General features: G+C 45.8%; 1 protein-coding gene across 1 annotated transcript in view; it reads right to left on the bottom strand.

Moving 5' to 3' along the window:
• Positions 1–2,754: 2,754 nt before the first annotated feature.
• Positions 2,755–24,924, bottom strand: part of NEFH (neurofilament heavy chain) — a 111,528-nt gene continuing 89,358 nt past the window's right edge. The window contains exon 4 of the mRNA XM_069619273.1: positions 2,755–6,110. Coding sequence (XP_069475374.1) covers positions 3,341–6,110 — 2,770 coding nt within the window. The 3' untranslated portion in view covers positions 2,755–3,340. The remainder of the gene's footprint in view (positions 6,111–24,924) is intronic.

Here is a 24,924-nt window from a genome sequence, read left to right as displayed (position 1 = left end):
TCTGTATTTGCTGGTGTAGTCATGAGGAGGTGTGGAGGGTAATACATGAGAGGATATGCCTGAGTACTGTATCTCTTGGTGTGAAGGTCAGGAGGAGGATGGATGCACTGGCTAATTTGCTACCTATGTATCCGTGAGTCCTGGTTCCTACACACAGTTGGTTTTCAGCCTGGGAAAGCGCTTGGTCTCCCCTTAGACATTTTCTATCTTTCCATGATGTAAATATGCACACAATGCTGATAAGATAGGAGAACGACTAGAAACAATGGAACACGTTTACAATAATGCTTTTACTTATTTTATAAATTATGATCATCATGTTTCGACAATTTATTTAAAAAAGCAAGTAGGAACATTTGGCTCCAGCTGATTACCAGAAAAGTATTTCGATGTATCCTGCTGCCTGCACCTGAAAGTGCGTGGATTGTTGAATCTGACGCATACGTATGAGGATAACCCACAAGGCTCTGGTGGATATTTGAGACCAGCTGGGTCATATGTGTTACGATAACCCACAAAGCAGGGGATGTTTAAGTAAACCAGCTACTGCATAGTTATGGACTTAATCCAGCAAGGTGTGTTGCTTATAGATGGCATACCAGACTTACATTTGGGGATGAGCTCACAGGATTTACAATGCTTATAGGAACTGGGCAAAGCATTCCTATTGAGATAATGGCAGAGGAAAGGCATGTCAGTAGAATCAGACGAATTGTTGTTATGGTGAGGATAGCCTACGAGACTCTGAATACTGAGAGGAACCAGATGAAGCAAAGGTGTGGTGATACCACATGAGCAACTGTGTGCTTTTAGAAACCAGGTGAGACATTTGGAGGCAGATACGCAACAGAGAATGGCATGCTTACAGGAAGCAGGTGAGGCATACGTCTGGCAGTACAGGGCACTCCGTGATGGTAGAATCGGGTCAGGCATAGGTATGGAGGTAACCCACAGGGCACTGGATGAATACAACATTGGGTGAGGAATAGATATGGAAAAGCCATGAGCCATTGGGTGACGTTAGAACCTGGTGAGGCACAGGCATGGAGATAACCCATTGATACCAGATGCTTGTAGATGCCATCCCAGACTTAGGGTGCTTATAGAAACCCAGTGATAATCCTTTTGAGATAACCCTTGCGGTATGACATGTTAATAGATATCAGGTGAAATGTAGGTATGGGGAAAAACCATGAGGCATTGCATGCTTACAGAAGCCAGATGAGGCATTGGTTTGGAGATAACTCACAGGACATTGAATGATGATAGAAACAGGCGAGTCATAGTTATAATAATATAATACTATTATATAGTTATGGTGAACCTTGAGGCACGTTGGAAGAAATCACATGGGACACTAGTTCTGGTATAAGTAAGGAATAGTGAGGAATAACTATCGGAATAACCTTGTAGGAATAAGGTACTTAACATGTTAGAACTGGCTTGCTCCATGTCAAAATATCACCCACTAAAACAATGAGTAGTAGAAACTAAAAAGTGCACAAATATCGACCTACAAATAATGCACTGCCTATAAAGTTGAAATAGTGAGCTCCTATTAATTTATTTTAAACCAAATGTGACATATCAACCTTTGCAAAATGGCCAACATTGTTTGAATCTTAATGGACGGTGCTTGCGGCTTTAATGGGAGGACCTACCCCCAGCCCACCGTTCACATATGGCAATTCTTCTTCCTCACGTTTTCCCTGCCTACACCCTACCACACCAAAGAACATATGTCTTACCGTCTTAAAAAGGAGATTAATTTACTCTATAGTTCTGCCTTACTGATATTGAGCACTCCTGTTGCTATGATGTCAGCGGCACAGGTATAAGGATAACACACTTGACATGCTGATTGAAATCAACGGAGGCATAGTTTGGGCATACCGTCTGGTCTATAGGATGCTGATTGAAATCAAGTGAGGCGTTGGTATGGAGATAACCTTCAAGGCTGAGGATACTGATAGACACTAAATGAGGCAAAGTTGTGTAGATTACCCTGGAGGCGTGGGATAGAAAGCAGGAGAGGAATAGGCTTACGACTAGCCCACGTGGAAAGGTGGAAGAAACCCCATGAGACACAAGTTTTGGAATAACCCATGAACCGTGGCATGCTAAGGGGATAACCACTAAGACACAGGTTACTCATGTTACGAAGACATGTACGTTGCCCTCACATTCCAGGATTCTCACAGGAAACAGGTGAGGCCTGGTTGTGATAATGAATGGTGCTTGGCATACTGATAGCAGGAAGGTGAGGTGGAGTTTGGGAGGTACCACACTTGGCATGCCAACAAAAATCGTAGCATAAATATACATAATGAGCATATCCTCAAGGCATGGCATACCACTGGAAACACTGCAAGACCTGGGTATGGCGAGAGCTAACTCAAGAGGCATTGCATGCTCATAGGTGAGGTGAGACATACATATGGGGAGATCTCTCTTGGGATAAACCAAATGAGACTTAGGTAGTGGAAGGAGCCATGGGGTACATTATACTTGCGGACACCAGGTCAAATTTAGGCATAGGGTTAACTTAAAAGGCACAAAATGATAATAGGGAACAACGGAAATGTTGGTGGTGAGGGCAACCACGGGGCTCAGGATGCTGAGAGAGACCACTATAGATGCAGACAAGCAGAGTAAGCCAGAAAGAAACCAGATCTACCAGAAACATGGAGCAATATTCAAGGGGATAGGGAATATATATTAGTTCGGGGTGTTGAGAGAAAGCAGGCACGAAACTTCGAATTCAAACTTGCGTGTTTATTTATATAACATCTTATTACACATGTTAGTAAGGAAAGAGGCGTTGAGTTAGTGCACTATTGGTTTGTGTATGTGTGTGCGCGAGTGTCTTGTGTTGGCATGTTTAGCCTTGGGTTAGCAATTCGGTCGCCCATGCATAACACGCCACTCCACACATCCATTATTATAATGGAAAAGGCATTTGGAACTTTAATTAAGGAAATGTTCAAGCTTTTCTACGTGCCACAAGCACAGGAGGTGTTCCTAGCATTTACAAATACAGTATTTCATAGTGGTTTTCCCAGGACTACACGTGTAGTAAAAGTAATGCACTTATCTGAGGGGGTGTCCCCAGTGGAGAGTTTACGTGTTCAAACATGGCATTTGGCATACAGTCTTGCGTTCCTACTTCAAGCTATCATAACATAAGCGATCAGTGTGAAAGTCCTTGCAGTCACTAAACATATTGCTAAAATGGGTGTTTGCTCGGAGAAAAGGTGCACCACCTCCAAGCACATTCTCAAGTGTCACAATGAGGTCACTCTTGGGAGGAAGCTTCTCTGGTTGGCCATTGCCAAAAATGCTACTTCTTCTCACTCTTCTTGTCTTTGTCATCTGGAGTTTTCTCTGCGGGTGTATCTTCCTTGGGGTCTGTGCTGGACGATTTTTCAACCTTCTCGGTTTTTGGCTTGCTGGGCTTGGGGGAATCCTGCTCTGCCTCTGCCTTTTTCGTAACCTTTTCTGCTTTGGGTTTAACATCTGCTTTTGGCTTCTCCTCGTTCTTTGCCTCTTTCTCTTTTTTGGGCTCCTCTTTCTTTAATTCTTTCTTGGGCTCTTCTTTTATCTCTTTCTTGGGCTCTTCTTTTTTTAGCTCTTTCTTGGGTTCTTCTTTTATTTCTTTCTTGGTCTCCTCCTTTGCCTCTTTCTTAGGTTCCTCTTTTTTTACCTCTTTCTTGGGTTCCTCCTTCAGTGCCGCTTTCTTGGGCTCTTCCTTTACTTCTTTCTTGGAGTCCTCCTTCTTTGCATCTTTCTTGGGTTCTTCCTTTACCACTTTCTTGGGTTCTTCTTCCTTTGCCTCTTTCTTAGGTTCCTCCTTTACCTCTTTTTTCGGTTCTTCCTTCTTCACCTCTTTTTTCGGTTCTTCCTTTTTGACCTCTTTTTTATGTTCTTCTTTTTTTACATCCTCTTTCTTATGTTCCTCTTTCTTTACATCTTGCTTTGGTTCATCCGTCACCTCTTTTTTGGGTTCTTCCTCTTTCACCTCTCTTTTGGGTTCCTCCTTTTTCACCTCTTTCTTTGGTTCCTCCTTCTTTACTTCTTTTTTGGGTTCTTCCTTTACCACTTTCTTGGGTTCCATCTCCTTTGCCTCTTTCTTAGGTTCTTCCTTCATCTCTTTTTTGGGTTCTTCCTTCTTCACCTCTTTCTTGGGCTCCTCCTTCTTTGCTTTTTTCTTGGACTCTACCTCTTTCTTGGGTTCTTCCTTGGGTTCTTCCTTCTTTACCTCTTTCTTGGGTTCATCCATTTTGTCATCTTTTTTGGATTCTTCCTCTTTAACCTCCTTCTTGAGCTCTGCCTTTTTTGCCTCTTCTTTCTTTGGTTCATCCTTCTTGACCTCTTTCTTGGGTTCCTCTTTCTTTACAGCTTTCTTGGGTTCCTCCTGTTTTGCTTCTTTCTTTGGTTCTTCTTTTGCTATGTCTTTTTTGGGCTCTTCCTTCTTGCCCTCTTTTTTAGGTTCTTCTTTCTTTACCTCCGTTTTGGATTCTTCCTCTTTCAACTCCTTTATGGGTTCTGTCTTCCCAGACTTCTTCTTGGTTTCGTCCTGTGTAGCTTCTTTTTTTGGTTCCTTCTTCTCGTCTTCCTTTGGCTCTTCTTTCTTTTCAGTTGTTTTTGTCACCTCTGATGTTGGCTTGTCATCTCCCTTCTTATGTGTTGGTTCTTTGGCTTTGCTTTCTTCCTCTTGAGATGTAGACTCTGGCTTTGTTTCTGCCACAACATCCTCTGGCTTCTTATCCTCTTTTGCCTTCTTCTCTGGCTGAGTTGGCTTACTATCCTTAACTATTTTCTCCTCCTTTGGGCCATCCTTCATTATACTCTTCTCCTCATGTGGAGAACTATCCTGTTCCTCTTCGATGGGAGATTCAGCTTTTGCATCACTTTTCTTAACATCTTCTGCTTTAGACTGACTTTGAGTGGATTTGGTGGGTTTCTCCTGTGGTTCTGACTTGGGTGCTTCTTTTTCCTTCTGTTTTTTCTCTTCTTTCCTACTTTCAGGTTTCAGCACCTCTTTTGCTGGGACTTCCTTTTTGGAAGGCTCCTCTTTTTTGCTTTCTGTTTTATCTTCAATCTTTATTTCAGCTGGGGGCTTATCTTCCTTTTTGCTAGGTTCTTTTTCTTTGACTGGTGTTTCAGTAGCATCTTTCTTTGTCTTCGCTTCATTCTCTTCTTTAACCACCTTGGTTTCCTTTGCTTTAGGTTTAATTGGGTCTTCTTTAGGGGTTTTGGCTTTTTCATGAATTGGTGATTTGACTTTTTCTTCCTCTGGAGACTTGGCTTCTTCTGTTTCTGGAGATTTAATTTTCTCTTCCTCTGGAGACTTATATTCCTCTCCTTCTGTAGATTCAGCCTTTGCAGATTTGTCTTGTGGAGATTTGGCCCCCTCTTCTGCTGGGGACTTCACCTCCTCTTCATCTGGAGACTTAGCTTCCTCTTTTTCTGGAGATTGTGCCTCCTCTTCTTCTGGAGACTTTGCCGCCTCTTCTTCTGGAGACTTGGCTGCCTCTTCTTCTGGAGACTTTGCCACCTCTTCTTCTGGAGACTGTGCCGCCTCTTCTTCTGGAGACTTGGCTGCCTCTTCTGCTGGAGACTTGGCTTCCTCTTCTGCTGGAGACTTGGCTTCCTCTTCCTCTGGCAACTCAGCCACTGGAGACGCAGCCTCTTCTTTCTTGGATGGCTTGGCCTTTTCTTTCACTGGGGATGTTACCTTCTCTGTGCTTGGAGACTTGACATCCTCTGTTTCTGGGGTCTTAGCTTCCTCTGTCTCTGGCGTCTTGACTTCCTTTTCTAGAGACACTGACTCCTCCTTGTCTGGTGACTTGGTTTCATCTGCTACAGGTGACTCGGTTCCCTTGTCAGCTTCCTCATCTTCCTCGGTTACCTCTTCAGTCACTTGAATTTCTTCAGTCTGCTCTTCTACAATGACTCTTTCCTTCTCAGACTTCTCGACAATTGTGGTTTTTTCCTTGCTTTTCACCTTGATGTGTTTAGGGGTAGCAGGACCTTTGGTTGGACCCTCGCCATATGAGAACAAGCCTCCTCCAAAACCAATGCGGCACTCTTCTCCCTCCAGGAGCTTTCTGCAGGAAACAAATGAAGGAAAGGAAAAAAAGTTTACAGATGCTAATTGAAAATATGCCTTGTAGGACAATACACATGTTTTTTATTCACGCATTATTACTCAGAGTATCATTGGTATACAAATGGCATTCCAATGGTCCACCATGCCCCACATACAGGCCAGAAGCTTTGAACTGGCAGATGAGAACAGACACACCTTGGGGATGTGTGTTTGAATCACCATGATCTTGAGGCAGAAATAAACTTTCAAAAATGTAATAGGCTATGTTTTGGTTCAATCAATACCTTTTACATATTAGCTAGGCATATCACACATGGTCCAGCTGGTACCGACAAGGCGCATGATAGAAGTTGGAGCAGAAGCAATACCATAACCTTGAGGCCATTAGCCACCCGGAGTTTCCTTTTCCATCGCTATCAGAAACTCTCTATCATGCACATGCCACTACCCATTTGGATCAATCGGCCATTTTAATTTGGCAGGGACCTCATCCATGCATTCCCTACTTCAACCCAGTCACAGAAGTGTTGGTCCCGAGAACGGCTGGCTTCCATGAACGTAGTGTCAAAAGCCTCCTTCTGCCTTCATTACAGGGTTCCCATCAGGTGTGGGGCAGCGTATTCAAGCTCCTTTTGAAGAATGGAGTAAACAGGATATTGGATATGAGGGGTGCAAATCTTCCTAGCAAGCTTCTGCATACTGTACTGAGGAGAGCAGATCAACAGGGTCATCATTTCATATTCCTCCTGATCGCACACTAAGTGAGAGGGCTCAACAAAAACTGTTGGAAGGAAAGCACCTGGGTTTCTGGATCCAATGCTTCACTCTTTACAGATCCAATCAGAGAGCTCATAGCTTTTCAGGACAGTGAGTACTTGGAGCTATTAGGCATCCTAGTTTGGACATCAGCCCTCCCCACTCCTATCCCGGACCTCCATCGGCCAGCTACTCAATGTCAAACTCTGCTTGCCCACCTGACAATATCCCCGCAGAATTCCCCACAAACCAACATGGCTGTGCATGGTATTGCAGATTGGGATACTCCGGCCTAGCTCATGTGACTGGGACCTGGACCTCAATCAACTAGATTACATCAGTGCAGCAACTCGAAACCTTCCGGACCCCCTGCCAACATACCTGCAGCACACCTGAGATTGCACGCAGCATTGAGGAAAGAGTCCCCAGCATGTCCCACATGACTCGGATCTGGAAAACTCCATCAACTAGAGCGTATCTGCATCCCACTCACAGCCTGCATGCCTGCCTGACAACATGTGTCTGCAGCATGTAGCATTACAGATTGGATCCCCAGTCTGTCTCACATAACATAGTCCACTCTTCCAACAAGGGCGTCCAGCCCATCAGGCGACCAGGTAAGCCGCAGTTCAAAATGTGTCTCACCTTTTTGCCTGTTCACCTCGCTTATCCTCCTCACCCTGCCTCAGGTTGGCTGTCATCACCATGAACGAGGTACATCAGCTCAATAACTACTTACTGTTGTTTTACTGACCTCTAAGAGGCCACTTAATTTTGCTACCACTGTATAATTTTGTGTTGGTCACTACCAGCCTATTTATATAAATGCGGTCGCTATTGGAGTACTGTCCATTTTTTGCTGAGCTATACATTGGATTGCTGCTAACCTACTGCACATTTTTGTTGTTGTTGCTACTGGTCTAGGTACTTAAATTTGGCCCCTACCATCGAACTGTGCAATTTGTGCCTATCGCTATTGGCATGTTGATTTACATTTTGATGCAATCGTCGACTGTGCAATGTTTTGTTGGTTGCTAGCAGTCTTCTATGCAAATATTGCCTGCACCGATTCCTTTAGTCGACTTTCAACTTCTGACTCCTGACCAACTCCCTAAACATCCCCTATAGTTGCAAACAGTCACCCTATCCAACCTCCCACTAGGGGCCCAGACTTCTCTGAACCTACTGCTCTTACTAATTTCCTTTCCTTATTCATGAATCACAAACCCTGTCTCCTTTTACTCTCACCATGTGCTTTCACACTCCCTTTTCTACTCACAGCCCCCCCCTACCCTTCACATTGGGATCCCATGCTTGTCACACCACAATACCACCTTACACAAAAGGCACCCTGACTATCTCTCTGAGCATGCTCTCATCTGATCTACCCCTCTGACCAGCTCTACAGAATGTCTCTTCCTCTTCCACCCTCCTCATGCCCATCCCCCATTCCCAGTCTTAGGCTCTGGAATGCTCATTCCCTATTTACAAAGCCCTCCTTCTTCACTAACTATTTCAACTCTGTTACATTCCAACTTGCTATCATGCTATAACCAAGACACGGATAATGACACACGCATGAAAAATGCAAAGATGGGCTGAATCATGATTAATAAGGCTAACCCTTCTCCCCCCCTTCCATCCAATGTTCACACCCTTTCCTTCAGAAACTCTGTTTATCAACTCCTTGCTCCCATCCCCGCCTATTCTCCTTATCAACAAGCCCACTGGCCATCGCAAATCCTTCTTCCCTGATCTGGACCTACTTCTTGGCTCTTTTCCCACAGAAGCCCCTTTGCCTACTTAAGAAACTTCACACTTCCTAAAATCTACAAATCCAACACATTTTATTTTGAATTCCTACTGTCTGATCACTCCTTGAATAACCTCCACCACCAACCAACCCATGTTCACAGCAACTCCCTGGATCCCATCTTCCTATCAGTCTCCCCCTCACTGCTCCATCCTCTCTATTGAGCCCATGCCTTAAGACCAATCACTCTTACACTTCCCAGTCACAGTCTACCCCTCTCTCTCTCTCTCTCTCTCTCTCTCTCTCGCTCTCACTCTTCCCCAAACTGCCTGTTAACTAAATGGACGTTTAAACAGAATGCCCTGGCCCCCTGTCTAGTCAAGGACAGGTTCTCTCCCCCAGCTCTCTCCACCTTGGCCTCCTCTATCAAACAACCCTTTCTTAACTTCAACTCAGCACTCAGATTTCCGTTACAGCACCATTACCTAAATCGTACCTTTGCCTCCACTACACCTCACTCCCAGCCCTGGACTTTCATAGCGAGTCACCATCTCAAGACCAACATTCATCTTCAGTGCAGTTATGCTTGCTGTTGGCACTAAGGCCACTCCCCTCCACTCAGGGACTCCAAAGACCTCTCCCTCGCCACCCTTTCTGCCATTTCAGATTAAGCTAATTCCAGGAAATTTAGCAACCGCATCTCCTCACTCCGAACCCACTCACACAAACTCTCCACACCCTTAAGGCCCTGCTAATATGCACCCCACATTCCTCACTCTGTATCCTCCTCTCTGACAGCTAACGACGTTGCACGCTAAGACATCTAAAACACCCTAATCCCTCACCCACCTCCTACCTCTTTTTCCATTTCTCCTCTCAACTCCACCCTCTCCTTTCTTGGGTCCTTTTATCCTACCTCTTCTGCCAGACTAGAACCCATCCTTCAGCATGCCAGACCATCTCGCCCCCCTTTGGACCTTTTGAATCCTCAAAGAATCACAACCTTAGCACCCCTTTCTTACTCTACCTCTCCACCCACTTCAATGTTTGTCTTGCAACAGGGATATTCCCTGCCTTCTTCTAGATAGCCACAGTACTATACTTCCTCCTAAATGCAGCTGCTGACCAACAAACTGGCTAACTACCACCTTGTCTACCTTGTCCTCCCTTAATTCGAAATCCTTGAAAGAATCATCTTCCATCGAATCACCAGCTCCCTCTAAAGTCAAAGGGTCAGTGTTCAGCCCACTACCCCTTAAACACTACACATCCTCTATTGGCAAGCTCATCTCCTTTTTGTGTTCTTGTACCACTTCTTCACTGATGATACCCAGATCGTCTCCTTTCTCACCTTTGTTGCTGATCCGTCCTCTTGAATCTCTAACAATATTTCAGCCACCCATTACTGGATGGCACTTTGTTGCCTTAGACTCACCTGACCCGAGACAAAAGTCATTAACCTCACAGCACCTCGTGCACCACCACTCGGGAGGATAGTTCAGGGGCAAGGTGCTAGCCTTGGAAACAAGACGACACGGAGCAACACAGGTTCGATCCCCGGGTCTGCGCTTAGAAACCTGTGGGTATTAAGTGCATTATAAATAACCTATCATATCACTCCTTACCTTCCTCTTATACTTTCTCCCCATCTTATGACACCCTTCACCAAAGTCAGCAACCTTGGAGAATGGTTGTAGGTCAAAGGATCGAAAACAAAAGGCTCAAATGCCTTTTTTTCGACTCCAAAAGGACTGAAAAAAAGGGTCTAATTTTTTTTATGGGGGGACTCCCCCACATCCCCCGTTTGTTTTCTTTTTATAAAAAACTTTATATGCATACTACACTTAAGAAATATATAAATAAATAAATAAATAAATAAAACATTCGACCCTTTTTTTTCGGTCCTTTTGTATTCGAACAAAAGGGCATTCGATCCTTTATTTTCGATCCTTTGGCTGGACACCTTGAAGAATTCAGCTGCTATCCCAAATTCCACCAGGTAATTTCCTCCATCGCAACTACTGCAAAGCTGAACTGGCTAACATTAGGAAAATCTGCCCCATCCTCGCCTACCACTCTGCTGAAACTCTCATTTCCACCCTTGTACTCGGTAGTCTTGACTACTGCTGTAGCATCCTCATTGGCCTTCTTCTCAACTCTTCCCCACCGTAACAAAATAATTATCAACTTCACTACTGGCACCCTGTACATTCTCCCTAGCTACTCTCTCACCTCGGATCACTCCCTCAGTGTCAGCTGACTTGCCATGCATCGCTGATACCTCTTCAAATTCCTTTTGATCTTCTTGAAATCAATGAATGGCCTAGACCCCGCCTCATCTGGACCCACTATTCCCCACCATTTACCCTTCCCTGCAGGACCCTACTTATTCTCTCCGTTCCTCACCCCGCTGGTCTGCCCCATGCTTACACTCCTTCTCTCCCCATGCTGCTCTTCACTGCAACTCCCTTTCCCCATGTAAATACCATCACTACTATCTCCGATTTCAAAATCACTGTCTCCTTGGCCTAGAAGGTGGCCCTGTCCAAACCCAGCACATTGTATCGCCGCACTGGCCTTCCCTCCCACGTCATACATACTGCTTTATGCGCTGTAGACCTGTTTATCATGATCGAAATACTGGGATATAATTTCCCAAAGCTATGATGTCAATCTGTGCTGTCTGCAATCTACGATCTCACCTGAATCTTCCCCTCCAACACCTGGATCACTACCTGCTCAATCACATTGATGCTTCATAAAGAACCCTGAAAAATGAATGCTCTGCTCTCTCCTATGCTCATCCGCAGAGTTACTGGTCAAAACACTCGCATTCGTGTTACATAAATACAACACAATACTTATCCAATAGCTGAGACAGGCACAATCTTCCACAAGACTCGAGGGCCCACCTGGGGTTGGCACAGTTATCTCCTCTGCATTCATTGGTTAACACCTTTGTGAGCTTGACATGGTCTCACATCATGACAGAATTCTTCAAGCAGCTGCTCACAAAGACTGTGCCCTCTCCAGGCGGACAGGGTCCTCTGCTCTCGCCCTCCCCACCATCTCTCGCCCTCACGCACCCCCGTAAGCATAATGCAGAACACTGGCTCCTGCCCCAATGCAGATGCCTTGCACATTCCTTGCATATCTTCACAGGATGGGAGCTTACACATCAAGATTGTGTAATTGTAATTGGCTATTTATAACGCGCTTAATATCCAGAGGTTTCTAAGCGCAGACCCGGGGATCGACCCTGTGTTGCTCTGCATTGTCTTGCTTCCAAGGCGAGTGAGTTGCCTCTGAGCTATCCTCCCTAGACAATCGCACTATCGGTACAAAGTATTGACCATAGGATGGGCCCCTGCACCTCACGTGTTCAACAAGGTCATGGCAGTGGTGGCTGACCACCTGAGCTGGAAAAAGATTTGCTGTCTTTTTTACTGATTTGCACTGCAAACGCTTCTCCGTTACTGTCAGGAGGTGACAACATTGCTTTTGTAACTGTCCCTTTTGGCAAATCTGCCCAAATCCTCTCTCCTTCTTGCAGAAAGGACCTTATTCTAATCTATGTTACTGGACACTGATACAGGGAACACTTTATCCACACAAGGGTTGTGTTTCTTCTTGATGCTGCCTGTCATTTCTGGTTTCCCACCTCTCTCTTGGCGGGTGCTATTTAGAGACTCCTTAATCCCATAACCTCCTGCTTTCTAGTAGTTCCCTGTGACCGACTCAAGATGTGGCCGACACAGCAAAGGTTCCTAGAGGATCCGCATTAGGGGTTGTTAGACCCCTTTCCATAGATCTTGAGGCGGCCATGACATTGGAATTTCGGAATATGGTTTTTGGCCCAAGAAGGAAAGCTCCTAAAATAGCAACACCTAAAGCTGAAGGACTACTTGACCTTGAAAGGAAGATGTTGGCCAACAATGGCAATCACCACAACCATGGTCCCTCTGCATAATCAGATACGATCACACGCACCATCTCCCCTATCAACTATGTGGGCTAGGTGTAAAGATCTGGCTGTTATAGTTTAATAGGACACCACAAGTAGGTGTTGTGGAACAAAGGTGTGATCCTTCTTTTCAGTAATTGGGTTAATCCAGATAGGGACTGAGAGAAGTTCCGTTTGTTCACCTCTTGGGTGTGCAAGGATCAAGTGTCTGGGAGATATATTCTTGATGAGGTGGGTGGGAGATAAGTGTATGCCTTTCACTTTGTGCCCCTCCTCTCCACACCATTAGCTCTTATTCCCAAATTGTTCCACGCGCTTTGATGAACCAGGCACTTTGAATGATTGTGGCTGCTTTATGGTGACTGGCATTCAGCAGCTTTTAGTTCTCAAAGCTCCTGGGGCTTTGATTGGAAGTGTCTCTAAAGCAGGGAGACTCTTCCATCATCAGCTAGCTTAATATCACATCTGGCCCCCAATCTATGAATGTGGCAGCATAGTACCTGAGGATCATAACCTCAGGAAACCTATGAACAAACTGGCAAAGTCTCCCAACTTTCAGAGTTTTTTTCATGCGTGTCTCGTTTGCCCAGTACAGGTGTACCGGTGTAGTCATGCAAAGTCATCCACGGGGTCATGCAGAAGATATTTGGCAACACGTGATGCCATATGAACTGTGATAAAGACTGTTTCAAATTACAGAATTAAGGGCTCTTTAATGGTGTCCTTTACTTAGAACCCAATTGTATAGGCCTCCTCCCACCTTTGGGTATATTTCTTTTGGCTCCTACAGCATCCAGTGCCATTAGACTAGTGCCATATATGATGGTGCACCTTCCTGTCATTATCCCACTTGATAATCGAGCTGAATACAGTCCCTCTATTTTACGCTATGGCATAGGGAGAAGGTTGTTGTAAGAACCCGCCTGTCATTACACTGTTTGTTCTACTAGATTTCCACATAACCCAGAACATTTTTCATCCCACTGTTTTTTATACCGCTTCTTCGGTTTCTGAGAGTCCACCCACAACCCGGGTGTTACGAGTGCTCTCAGAGTCGATCGGGAGACTTTCTGCTCCAGAAACGGATGACTTCTGATCTATGTTTGCCCAAACCGAGTAGGAGAGGCTTCCAATGTCTCCATTCACCTCACATTCGCTTGCCCCCTGCATCATGGGTCGTTACTCAATTTGAGGAATTCCGCAGACTCCGTAATGGCATTTTCCTCTCGATTTCATCTGAAAGGCAGCACATTGGGGGACTCCCCCGGCTTTTACGAATCACGAAGCTTTGAGTACCACCCTCAGCGCTGATGGGTCAGTTTGGCCAAAATTGTGTCACTAATATGTTTGGCTGAACTTTAAGGGGCTTTCGGAATCTGCTAACACCCCCCCCCCCACACGTTTGTCTATTCTTAAGGAATGTATAGAATATTTCCATAGGTGTAGTGGAAGGTGAGCTGTACATAGCATTAAGTTCGTGTTAATCATTGCAGTGACTCTGTACAATGCCACCATCCCCCCTCTCAACTTTACCTGGACATTCAATCTGGGTCCAAGGAAGCAGAGATGATAAGGTAGGTGATTGGACAGCTGCGTAGGGCGAGCCACACATCTGCTCAGGATTATTTATTTTTGACATGCCAACCGCTCTGAGTCCCCTTCCCCGTGGACTCATGCGGAGATCTTCTCACAACTATTGAGGAAGGGGCTATTGGTCTAACAGCACAAGGCTCATTGCAATAAATAACTTCTGCTATTGATTGTGCTCCAGCATGGCACAGAGATGTCTTTGGGAGGTGGACAATACATGGAATACACTTTTAGTCCAATACAGAGCTGTTTGTCGGATTCTACCGGTACAGCATAATTGTTGAGGCATTGGAGGTATGCATGGGTTTCGTATGACGAATCAGCTAGGCAAAACATATGCAAAGCAGATTTCTGGTCAAATAGATCGATTGTGTAAAATGCGAGCAATTTATTCTAAAGAATCCAGAGCTTGAAGCCCAGCATGGAGAACTCAGCATTCATTCTTCTAAAGTTGGCGCCTTTAGTGTTGTTGAGTTATTGTATCACAAGACAAAACGGGGGTTCAGAGTTCTTTATAATTAGTGTTCAGTGTTATTTATTATTATTATTGGATTCCAAACCAAGCACACCAAAAATTAAATAAGTAAAAAAGTAAACATTATTTCTAAAATAAGGAATTTGACCCACTCATTAAGTGATTCTGAAGATTCTACATAAATCAGAAAATTGGAGGCATACCGTATATTTGGCCCGTACCTGCATATTCTGCAGATTTCAGCAAAATAGCAATGTGATTCTACCTCAAATAGGTCACATTCTACATCACGTGAGGCATGGGAGACCCCAATGCAGCCCCAGATGCTGAGCAGGCAACACTTGTTAAATGTCGCATTCAGAAATGAAAGGCGATAATCTACGCATTGCTTCTTTGTCCAACCGCATCAGTGTGCGGTGGCTTCTCTGTGAGCAAGTTAGGCGGTGTTATGTCTTAAGAAATGGGAAGAGGATGTGAATTGCTTCTATGGGGGTTATTCTGAGTACGGCGGTAGGGGGTTAACGGCACCAGTAAGGATGCCGGTGCTGTTAACCCCCTACCGCTGCATTCCGAGGTCCCTTAGCGGGTCCCACTCGGACCAGCTGGTTTTACCAGCCACCCTTAGCGGGACCCTTAAGGGACCAGGAAGCTATCAACAGGCCCGCTATTTGCGGGCCCGTTATTAGCTCCTTCCCCATTCCCATTGAGCCCTATGGGGGCTCGAATGGTAATCGGGAATGGTTTTCGGGGACTTACCGGGTCCGCATAGGTCGAAATGTCCCGGTAAGTCCCCATTCCGATACCACAGACCCAGACACGGGTTTGAAGGCAGCCATGTCTAAAGAAATACCCCCTATGTCTAAAGAAAAGGACCCTTCGAAATCAAAATATTTACCAAAGGATGAAGCAACTGATTCATTGTTCCTATTGATATTGAAACATTCTACCAGTGTTTCAATGCTAAGATCTAAAAAATGCAACTTGGAGAAAACAAATGTTACATCGATGTACATAATACCTAGCTAAATAGTACCTAGCAAAATACATCAGAAGTAGGCCTGTGGTATAGTTCTCCATTATTCTTGGCTATTTCAGGGTTTGTTTCACTTGTAAAGCCAATTGTTTGTACATTGTGATATTGTATGGGGCCTCAATACCTTCAACTGTCTCTTCCTAAATATCTTCCTCCCGGAGCTCTTTGCACATTCACCTCCAACTCCCTCAGGGTCAGTCGCTTCTCCAAGCAACGAGTTGGTGGTAGATCTCTTTCTTCGGCTGGGGCCTCCCTCTGCAACAGCCTCCCTGAAACTTGAGGAGAACCATCTCCGGTTCCGGAAGCACCTTAAAACCTTCCTCTTTGTTTCTGCTTTCTCTCCCCCTCACCCCTGCTGAATTCCTGGTTGAAACTGAGATTGCACTGGTTACCTGGCCACCTGCTGATCTTGGGCCCAGGCCCCGCCAGCTGCACACCTGCACTGCCTCCCTGGCAACCCCCGCACTTGGTGACTGTTTTCTGTATCCCTACAATCCCCCTACCAGCACTTGATCGACAATCCAACTTGTCTAAAGGAGGAGGAGTCGCATTCATACACAGTGACAAGATCACCATGAGAACTATTGCTAATGCTCAATTTAGCTCTGCTGAATCCCTATCAGTAAAGTTATCCCTCTCTCCTACTAACACAGCAACACTCCACCTTATATACAGACCTCCAGGACCACTTGGCTCCTTCACGGACACGAAACCTAATTCCCAGGTACTGATATTAGGTGACCTCAATCTCGGCCTTTCTGATCCCAAGGATCACATGGCTACCAAAGTTGCCTCTACCCTCACCAACCTAGGGTTCCAGCAGCGTATTCATGATCCTACCCATAACAAGGGTAGAACGCTAGACTGGATAGCAGACTTCAACTGTAATACCACTGTCAGCTCTAATACTGCCTGCGCTTGGTCTGACAATCACGTCATTACCTTCCTCATGCCAGCCACCAACCCTCAGCCCACACCTACCATAGCCCCGGCTATACCCACTAGAAATAAAAAGTATATCACCAGGGAGAAACTGCTTCCTCTCATCCTCCCTATTCTGAACACATGTGCCCTGTTGCACAAGGACTCCACTGTCCTAGTAGATACTTTCAACAGTACTTTGCTCAATGCTATTGAGACCATAGCCCCGCTAAAAATTCGCAAAGCCAAACAACAGTCTCACCTGAACTCTTGGTTCACACCGGAGCTTAACAACCTATGCAAAGAAAAGCGTAAGGCCGAAGCACTCTGGAAAAGTCATCCTAGTGCGACCAATAAAGCCTCCCTCCTGATCACCTCACTGAACTACAAGGAAGCCATCCTTCAAGCCAAGAAAGAGACTTAAAACCTCTGCATATCCCAAGCAGAATCCAACACAAGAGAACTCTTCAAAATTCTCAAAGAACTAGAATCCCCATCACCTACCCCCGACACATGCACCAAAGACAGCACCTGGTGCAACAATATGTAAAATGCACTTCTCAACAAAATAACCACTCAGCAACGTAAAATCAATGATAAACAAAATTCTCTCCATACGCCCCTCTCAAGCAAAACCATGCCACCCATAACTACCACCCTAGACCCTCCCTTGCCTTTCAGCTTTATGGCGCTCACCACCCTCGAAGTTGAAAAATCATCGGCAACTTAAAACCGTCAAACTGCCAAGGGGATGCCTGTCCAGCTCCTATCAGTAAGGAATCTGTTGCACCCTTCATTACAACCTTTATCAACTCCTTTTTTCAATCAGGAGTGGTCCCTGACAACTTAAAGGATGCGTGGGTTATCCCTCTTCTAAAAAAACCAACTCTGGATCCTGAGGTACCAACTAACTATAGGCCCATCACGACCGTCCCATTTCTCCTGAAAATCTTAGACCAAGCTGCATATCTGCAGATACAGGACTATCTGGAAACCAATAACCTTCTAGGTACCAGACAATCCGGCTTCAGACCTAAGCACGGTACGGAGACAGCCCTCTTAGACCTCAAAACCAAAATTGAGGATCTCAAAGACAAAGGTAAACTAGCCCTGCTACTACTACTAGATTTATCCGCTGCCTTCGACTTGGTCAACCACCAAATCCTCTGCCATCACCTAAAAACTGCAGCCCATTTCTCTGACAATGCCACAAACTGGATCAAATCATTCCTGGACAATAGACATATGAGGGTATTCTCCCTCACCTCCTCTGCTGACCCTGCGCCAGTCCCCTGCGGGGTCCCCCAAGGATCATGTATATCCCCCACCCTTTACAATGTCTTCACTAAATCCCTGTTCGATGTGCTTGATTATCTGGGTGTCACCTACACTAATTATGCCGATGACACCCAGATACTCATCCCCATCACAGGTGACTATACGTAGACTCGAAAGCTTTGAATGACATATATCATGTCATTCAAACCTGGATGGCACATCATGAGCTCTGTCTTAATGATGACAAGACAGAGCTCCTCATCCTTGGGACTCAGCAAAGACTCAACAATTTGAACCCCATGTTCAGTTCCTTCAATATCGATGGAAACTCCATAAAAGTTTCCATAGATACTAAAACACTCGGAATTTACCATGACTCCACTTTATCCCTTCACAGACAAACCAATGCAGTAGTAGCAGCCTCTGCCTACACATGCAAGCTGATCACAGCTTGTCGCCCTTTTCTCTCTTCTCAGAACTGCACTACCCTTGCTAGAACCTTAGTCATGTCCAAACTTGACTATTGTAATGCTCTGTACCAGGGCACCAACCATTGTAACCTGGACAAACTACAGATTACACAAAATAACGCCATCAGGGCAGCACTCAACATCCCTAGATCAGCCCATATCTCTGAAACCAGGAAGAACTTTCACTGGCTGTCAGTTTCCCAAAGGATCTCTCTAAAATGTCTTGCCTTGACCTACAAATGCATGAATAACCAAGCCCCTAGCTACTTATCCTCCCGGTTTACCCAGTATATCCCACCCCGCTCACTAAGGTCTGCCACTAGCCAGAGCCTACTGATCCCTAGATTCAAGCTCCAAACAGCCGGTAGGGCCAGCTTCCCAGTTCTGGCAGCCAAATTGTGGAACTCTGTGCCTGTCTCCATCAGAAACTTGCCCACCCTGAACTCATTCGAACACAAAGCCAAACTCTGGCTAGTCTCCTCTGAAGACTAATTGATAAGCATGTCTACTTAGTTAGCTGTTCTCGAATCCACAATGTGATCTTACTCTATTGCTCAAGCCTTATGTTCTATTTATATGTCTCTATGTAATGTAAACTGTTGTGTTAAATGTAATGTAAACTGTTGTGTTATGTAACCACTGCCTCAAGATACTTACCTTGCACCTGCCCCAGTTGGCCGTATTTTTATTTCTCTATTTATTCTTTTATCCCATGTACTGCACTGTCCCCTCTCCCTTCCTCCTTGCTCTTCTCCCCTTCCCCCTTCCTATGCACTTGCGCGATCTGAATGACACTGCGACTAGTAAGATCGCTGTCTGTCTTCTCTCTGTTCCCCCTCCCTTGCCTCGTCGCGCCTTGAAACACTTGTGTATACGCACGTTATAAATGCCATATCATATAATATCATATCATCATATCATATCATATCATTCTCAAAGTTTCCTTCATCTTAACAGCGGAGTGACAATGTCAGAGAACCCCAAAGTGTATACACTAATTTTTCAAGTTGTGCTGCCATTTTTATTCCTGGTGAATCTGCAAGCATCTCCTAATGAGACACCAATTTAACCAGTATTAGACTGGCACCAATGGGTGCAGCGGCTCTGCCCTGCCAGGATCATGGAAGGGAGAGCTTTCAGCATACCTGCACTGTAAATACACAACCCCCACCCTATAGTCCTCAGGTGGATGTCGAAACACAGGAGGGACGGGCATAATAAAATAAAAGGTAGAAGGTTTACTGCTAAATGTTTGTACGTGTAGGTGTGTGGTCTGCTAGGTGCATCATTGAATGTGTCGTATACGAATGAATTGACTAGGAAGAGGATTTGCTGAATATTAAAATTGTGTTCAGTTATCTCAATGTGAGATTAACCCTTCACTGCTGGTAATTAATGATTTGTAGCCCACCAACAGAGTGCATTCCTCTTCGGTTCATTAGGAACAGGTTTGTACTAAATTGTAAGTGTGCTCTAATTTAACTGCTGGTCAGATAAAGACACAACAGAGTGTGCCAAATAAATTGCTTTGATGATGATGATAGTGAACTTATAGAGCGCTTGTACACTGAGAGGCATCATGGTGCTTAAGTAGGAACCACCACCAATAAAGTACAAAACTGACCTAGATCTTATTGGAAGAGGCATGTCTTCAATTGTCTACGAAAGGAAAAGTGATCATGTGTGCCCCGAAGATGGAGAGGAAGCAAATTCCACAGTTCAGCAGCGACCACTGAAAAATATCACCATCCAGTGTGAGAGAAACGTACCCACGGTATCGAAATCTGGCACAACGTCAGATACCAAAGAGGTTGATTGGGCACATAGGGGCAGAACTTATCCCTTAAGTCCGGACCGAGCTCGTAAAAGGCCCAGTGCACAATACACAGGGATTTGAACTGAACCCTTTTGATCACGACAGCCAGTGAAGCTGGTGCCGAACAGGATAGGGAGTACAACTCACCAACCTCGCTGCAGATTTTTGTAGGGCTCGCAGAAGATTAATCAAATACAGAGGTTATGCTATATAGAGGGAGTTGCAATAATCAATCGCACTCAAGACAAGTGCCGCCACAACCGGCGAATGGAACTTGGAAGGAATAAAGGCTAAAACTTTCCGCAGGATCCTCAATTTGAAGTGGCCAGATTGATAAACTGATGCCACTTGTGCTTCCAGTGACAAGAATTTAGGGGTGAAAATGTCTTATTCTTTAACAACCAGAGCTGGACTAGGGCAGGTACCAAAGAAACCAGGCCAAAAAGAAGAATTTCATAAAGAGACAGCAGAAGAAGAACCCACCACCAAGACCTCAGTCTTATCCCAATTCAGCTTAAGCCAATTTTGTCCCATCCACCCTCCCACGTCCTCTAGGCAACTTCTCAGCTGAGAGGCGGGATCAAAGTGTAACTGATCGAGTCGGACAATCATTTGTGTATCATCAACATAGGAGTAGCACTGGAGGGCGTGGGAGTGAATGAGCTTAACCAAGGGCTGGATGTAAACATTAAACAAAATAGAACCAAGATAACACTTGACCAGTGACCCCCGCTCCGGCAAGCCTGGCCAGAAGGTTGGGATGATCCGCCATATCGAAAGCTGCTGAAAGATCTAATAGCACCAGCACTCCCGTCCCACACTGAGCTGAGAGTCGAGCCAGGTCATCAACCACAGAGCCCAGCAAGCTCTCGGTGCCACGGCCGGGGCAAAAACCAGACTGGAAAGGATTAAAAAAAGAGGAAGCTTCCAAAAACGAGCCAAGCAGAGGTGATACCAAATACTCCAGGAGTTTCATAAAAAAAGGGAGACGTGAAATAGGGCGAAAATTAAACGGACAGGGTATGCCCGATGAAGGCTTTTTTAGCAGCGGAGTCACCAGGTGTGCTTCAAATGAGAAGGAATGGTACCCGATTGACAGGAATGGTTGACGGCCTGAGTCAAGAAGGGGGCAATCACAGGTAACATCTCCTTACACATAGTCAGGGGAATAGCATCTGAAGCTGAAGCAGATTTCAGCTTTAGTGTAGCCTTTCTAATATCCTCAACAGTAACGAGAAGAAAAAGAGACCACTGTTTCCTAGGAGGGCAAGCCATAGTGATGGGAGATACCACACCAGTGCCAGAAACTGAAAGTGAGACAGAATTGCGAATAGTTGCAATCTTATCCACAAAGTAATTAGAAAGGGAGTCAAAGGGGAAGACAGTGATAGTACAATCAAAAACAGTTCTATGGGCTGATACAAAACAGCCTCCACATTCTTGGAGTAATATTTACCTTTAGTGGCAGCCACTGCTTTATGAAAAATCAGCATCGCTTAACGTAACAAAAAGCGATCAGACTCACTATGTAATTCCTACATTTACGCTCCTTCTGTCTCCTTTTGAGGCAAAGCTATTTCAGAGTATCATCAAAACAGGGCACAGATGGCTGGGCATGCTGCCTCACCCATTTGACTGGCGCAAAATGATCAGCAGAGTTATTGAAAATTCCTGTGAGTGTTAGCAAATTTAGTTACGATGAGCTATGACAGCCATCTGACTGATCAGGACAGTATCAACAGATCACCAACAACATTTCAGGACTAGAGGCCTGACAACGGTGGGAGGGGAGATTGTGACCTTCAAAACAAGAAGAAGCACAAAATGATCAGTCCAATGCAACTAAAGAGTAGGGCAGACCATTACAAGGAAGGAGGAAGCAAAGTTCAGATCAAGAGTATTGCAACGGCAGTGAGTCGGAGAGACCGCAAGCTGAGGTAGATCTAAGTCTTCCATCCCCAATAAAAACTGAGCAGCACAATTTACTTTTAAATTAAAATCCCCTACAATAACCAGGCTGTTGTATTTCAGCCTTAAATCGGCAACATAATTTGTGAAAACATCACAAAATGAAGCGCCATATAGGGGAGGACGGTACACAACTAACACATGGCTTGAAGATTTGGGAGTAATCAATAGACGGACCAGCCTAGCCTCCACTTTAGACTCATGATCACATGGGACAATACTTGCAGATAAATGGGTTTTATAAACCAAGGCGATCCCCCCGCCAGCATTATGAGAAGGACGATCAAGACAGAGGATACTATATTTCAATGGAAGCGACTGTACTAACGCAGGTCCAGAGTTGCCAGGAAGCCACGTTTCAGTAAAACAGGCTATATCGGGAGCATTATCCATCAACAAATCATGACATGCTAAGGAATGAGCAACCAATGACTTAGGCCCTCATTACGACCCTGGCGCAAAGCGAAAAACGATGGTGGTAAACGATTACCGCCATCGTCTTCCGCTAGGGCCGATTACGACCCGTGACCGTAAACTACGATGTCATTAGCGGCATCGTAGCTAACGCTGCCGCTGACTGCGCCAAGGGCGCGCGCACGCGAACATCCACACCGTACTTAGCGCCATGGCGGAAAGGTACGCGAATGCTGACCCAAGCGGACATGCCCCTAACGCCATCACCCAGCCCGTTAAGTACCTTACCGCCATGGTGCTAATTACGCCATCGCGAACCAACCGTAAAGGGCCATGTAAAGTGAATGCAGCTGCCACAGGTGCACAGAAACAGCACAGGTGAAGGCAATACAGACTCAGGAAGTACAAAAAGAGCACACCCCACCCCTTCCCACACCCAGTCACACTCCACAATGATACCAATAGGACTAGCAATGTTGGGGCTGGAGGACCTGATAGCAATGCGAGTGCTACAACAGCAACTACAACAACAACAACAACAACAACAACAACAACAACAACAACAACAGGCTGCACAGAGGAGACGCAGGAGGAGAAGGAGGGCAAGGCAGGCCCAGCAAGCCCCACCAGCACAGCCAGTGCCACCACGCAGGCAGCCCCCAATCCCACGCATCAGAGCCAGCCCATTCAACCTCACCGCTGAGCAGATCCACACCCTGTACCGACTGGACCGGGACACCATCACCACCATTGTGGACATGATACACAACGACATCGTCAGCATGATTGAAACACCCACTGCCACCCCCCCCCCTACTGAAGGTAGTGTCCGTGCTCCACTTCCTGGCCACAGGCACCTACCAGCACACAGTGGGGCACTTGCATGGCATATCACAACCATTATTCTCGCGTACACTGATGCAAGTGCTCGATGCCCTCCTCAAGCACACAGATGACCACATCTCATTACCACGGTCTGCCCAGGAGATTGCCAACACCAAAGTGGGTTTCCATGCACTGGCCGGCATACCTGGTTGCATTGGTGCCATTGACTGCACCCATGTTGAATTGGTGGTCCCACATGCCATGGAGGTACCGTACCGCAACCGTAAACATTTCCACTCAATCAACGTGCAAATGGTCTGTGACTCCAACAGGATCATCACACATTGTTCTGCCAGATACCCCGGATCAACTCATGATTCAATGGTCCTTCGGAACTCCACAATACCACGCTACATGGAGTGACATGCAGGCCCAAGATCCTACCTACTCGGTGAGTCTAATGTCATGAGCATGGAAATGCAAAGTGGGTGTTGAATGACGTACCAATGCATATTTCATCTGGCAGATACAGGGGGGTGATGCATACGTCACATGGGTGCAACTAGCAGTAGCCAGATCATTCCCTGTGGCAGCACTGACGTCAACAGAGTAGTGTACACATTATGCCTGACCTAATCATCCCAACATGTGAATGAAAGTGTATCCCAAAAACGACACAACCATCTGCAAGTGCATTGTGCAAATTGTGACCGCATTGACCCTAAAGAAAACCACCAACATGCACGTCACCATGCACCAACTACTGAAAGGCCTGTCCCCCACAACTGCGCACAAAGGAGGCACATGACAGACAGGAACATCAATGCACCACTACAAGACCCACAAACTGTCCCCATTGACACCAGTAATGCTCACTGGGGTCATAATGAGCCAGACATCAATGTTGCTATCATGTGAGCTTCAAGCTCACAGGACACGTGCAAGGTCACATGAATGACGGCCTGAACAGACACAGTGGATGGCCATTCACAAGGCAATCGTCCCCCCTGCATTGTGTTTTTGCATGCAAAACAGTACATGAGAGCCATGAACACATACTGGTTGCACAGTGTAAATCCATTAGCACAACTCTAATTGGTGCACAGTAACAGTCGGAATCAAGGCATGGTTGTGCGTCATGTTCACAAATCAATCTCGTTCCTGACACATTCATTTCTCACATTTTACAGGTGATGCGGGCTATCCCCTGAAGAGGTGGCTCCTCACACCAGTGCGGAACCCATCGAACCAGCATGAGGAGGACTACAACCGTGCCCATGCACGTACCCGTGTGGTGATAGAGCAGGCTTTTGGCCTACTGAAGGCACGTTTCCGCTGCCTCAGCAGGTCTGGCGGGGCATTCCTGTACCGCCATGAGAAGGTTGCAAAGATCGTCATGGCATGTGTCATGCTACACAATATGTGCATCAGACGAAACGTGCCTCTGCCCCCTGACGCAGAACCACAACCACCTGATGATGGGGATGATGATGATGGGGATGGGGCAGCACCTCAGGGAGGCAGCGATGCACAGGAGGGGCATATAATG

Source organism: Ambystoma mexicanum, chromosome 10 (assembly GCF_040938575.1).
Source record: "Ambystoma mexicanum isolate Mex_15411 chromosome 10, UKY_AmexF1_1, whole genome shotgun sequence".
NCBI classification, from domain to species: Eukaryota; Metazoa; Chordata; class Amphibia; order Caudata; family Ambystomatidae; genus Ambystoma; species Ambystoma mexicanum.
This window is presented reverse-complemented; position numbering and strand designations above follow the sequence as displayed.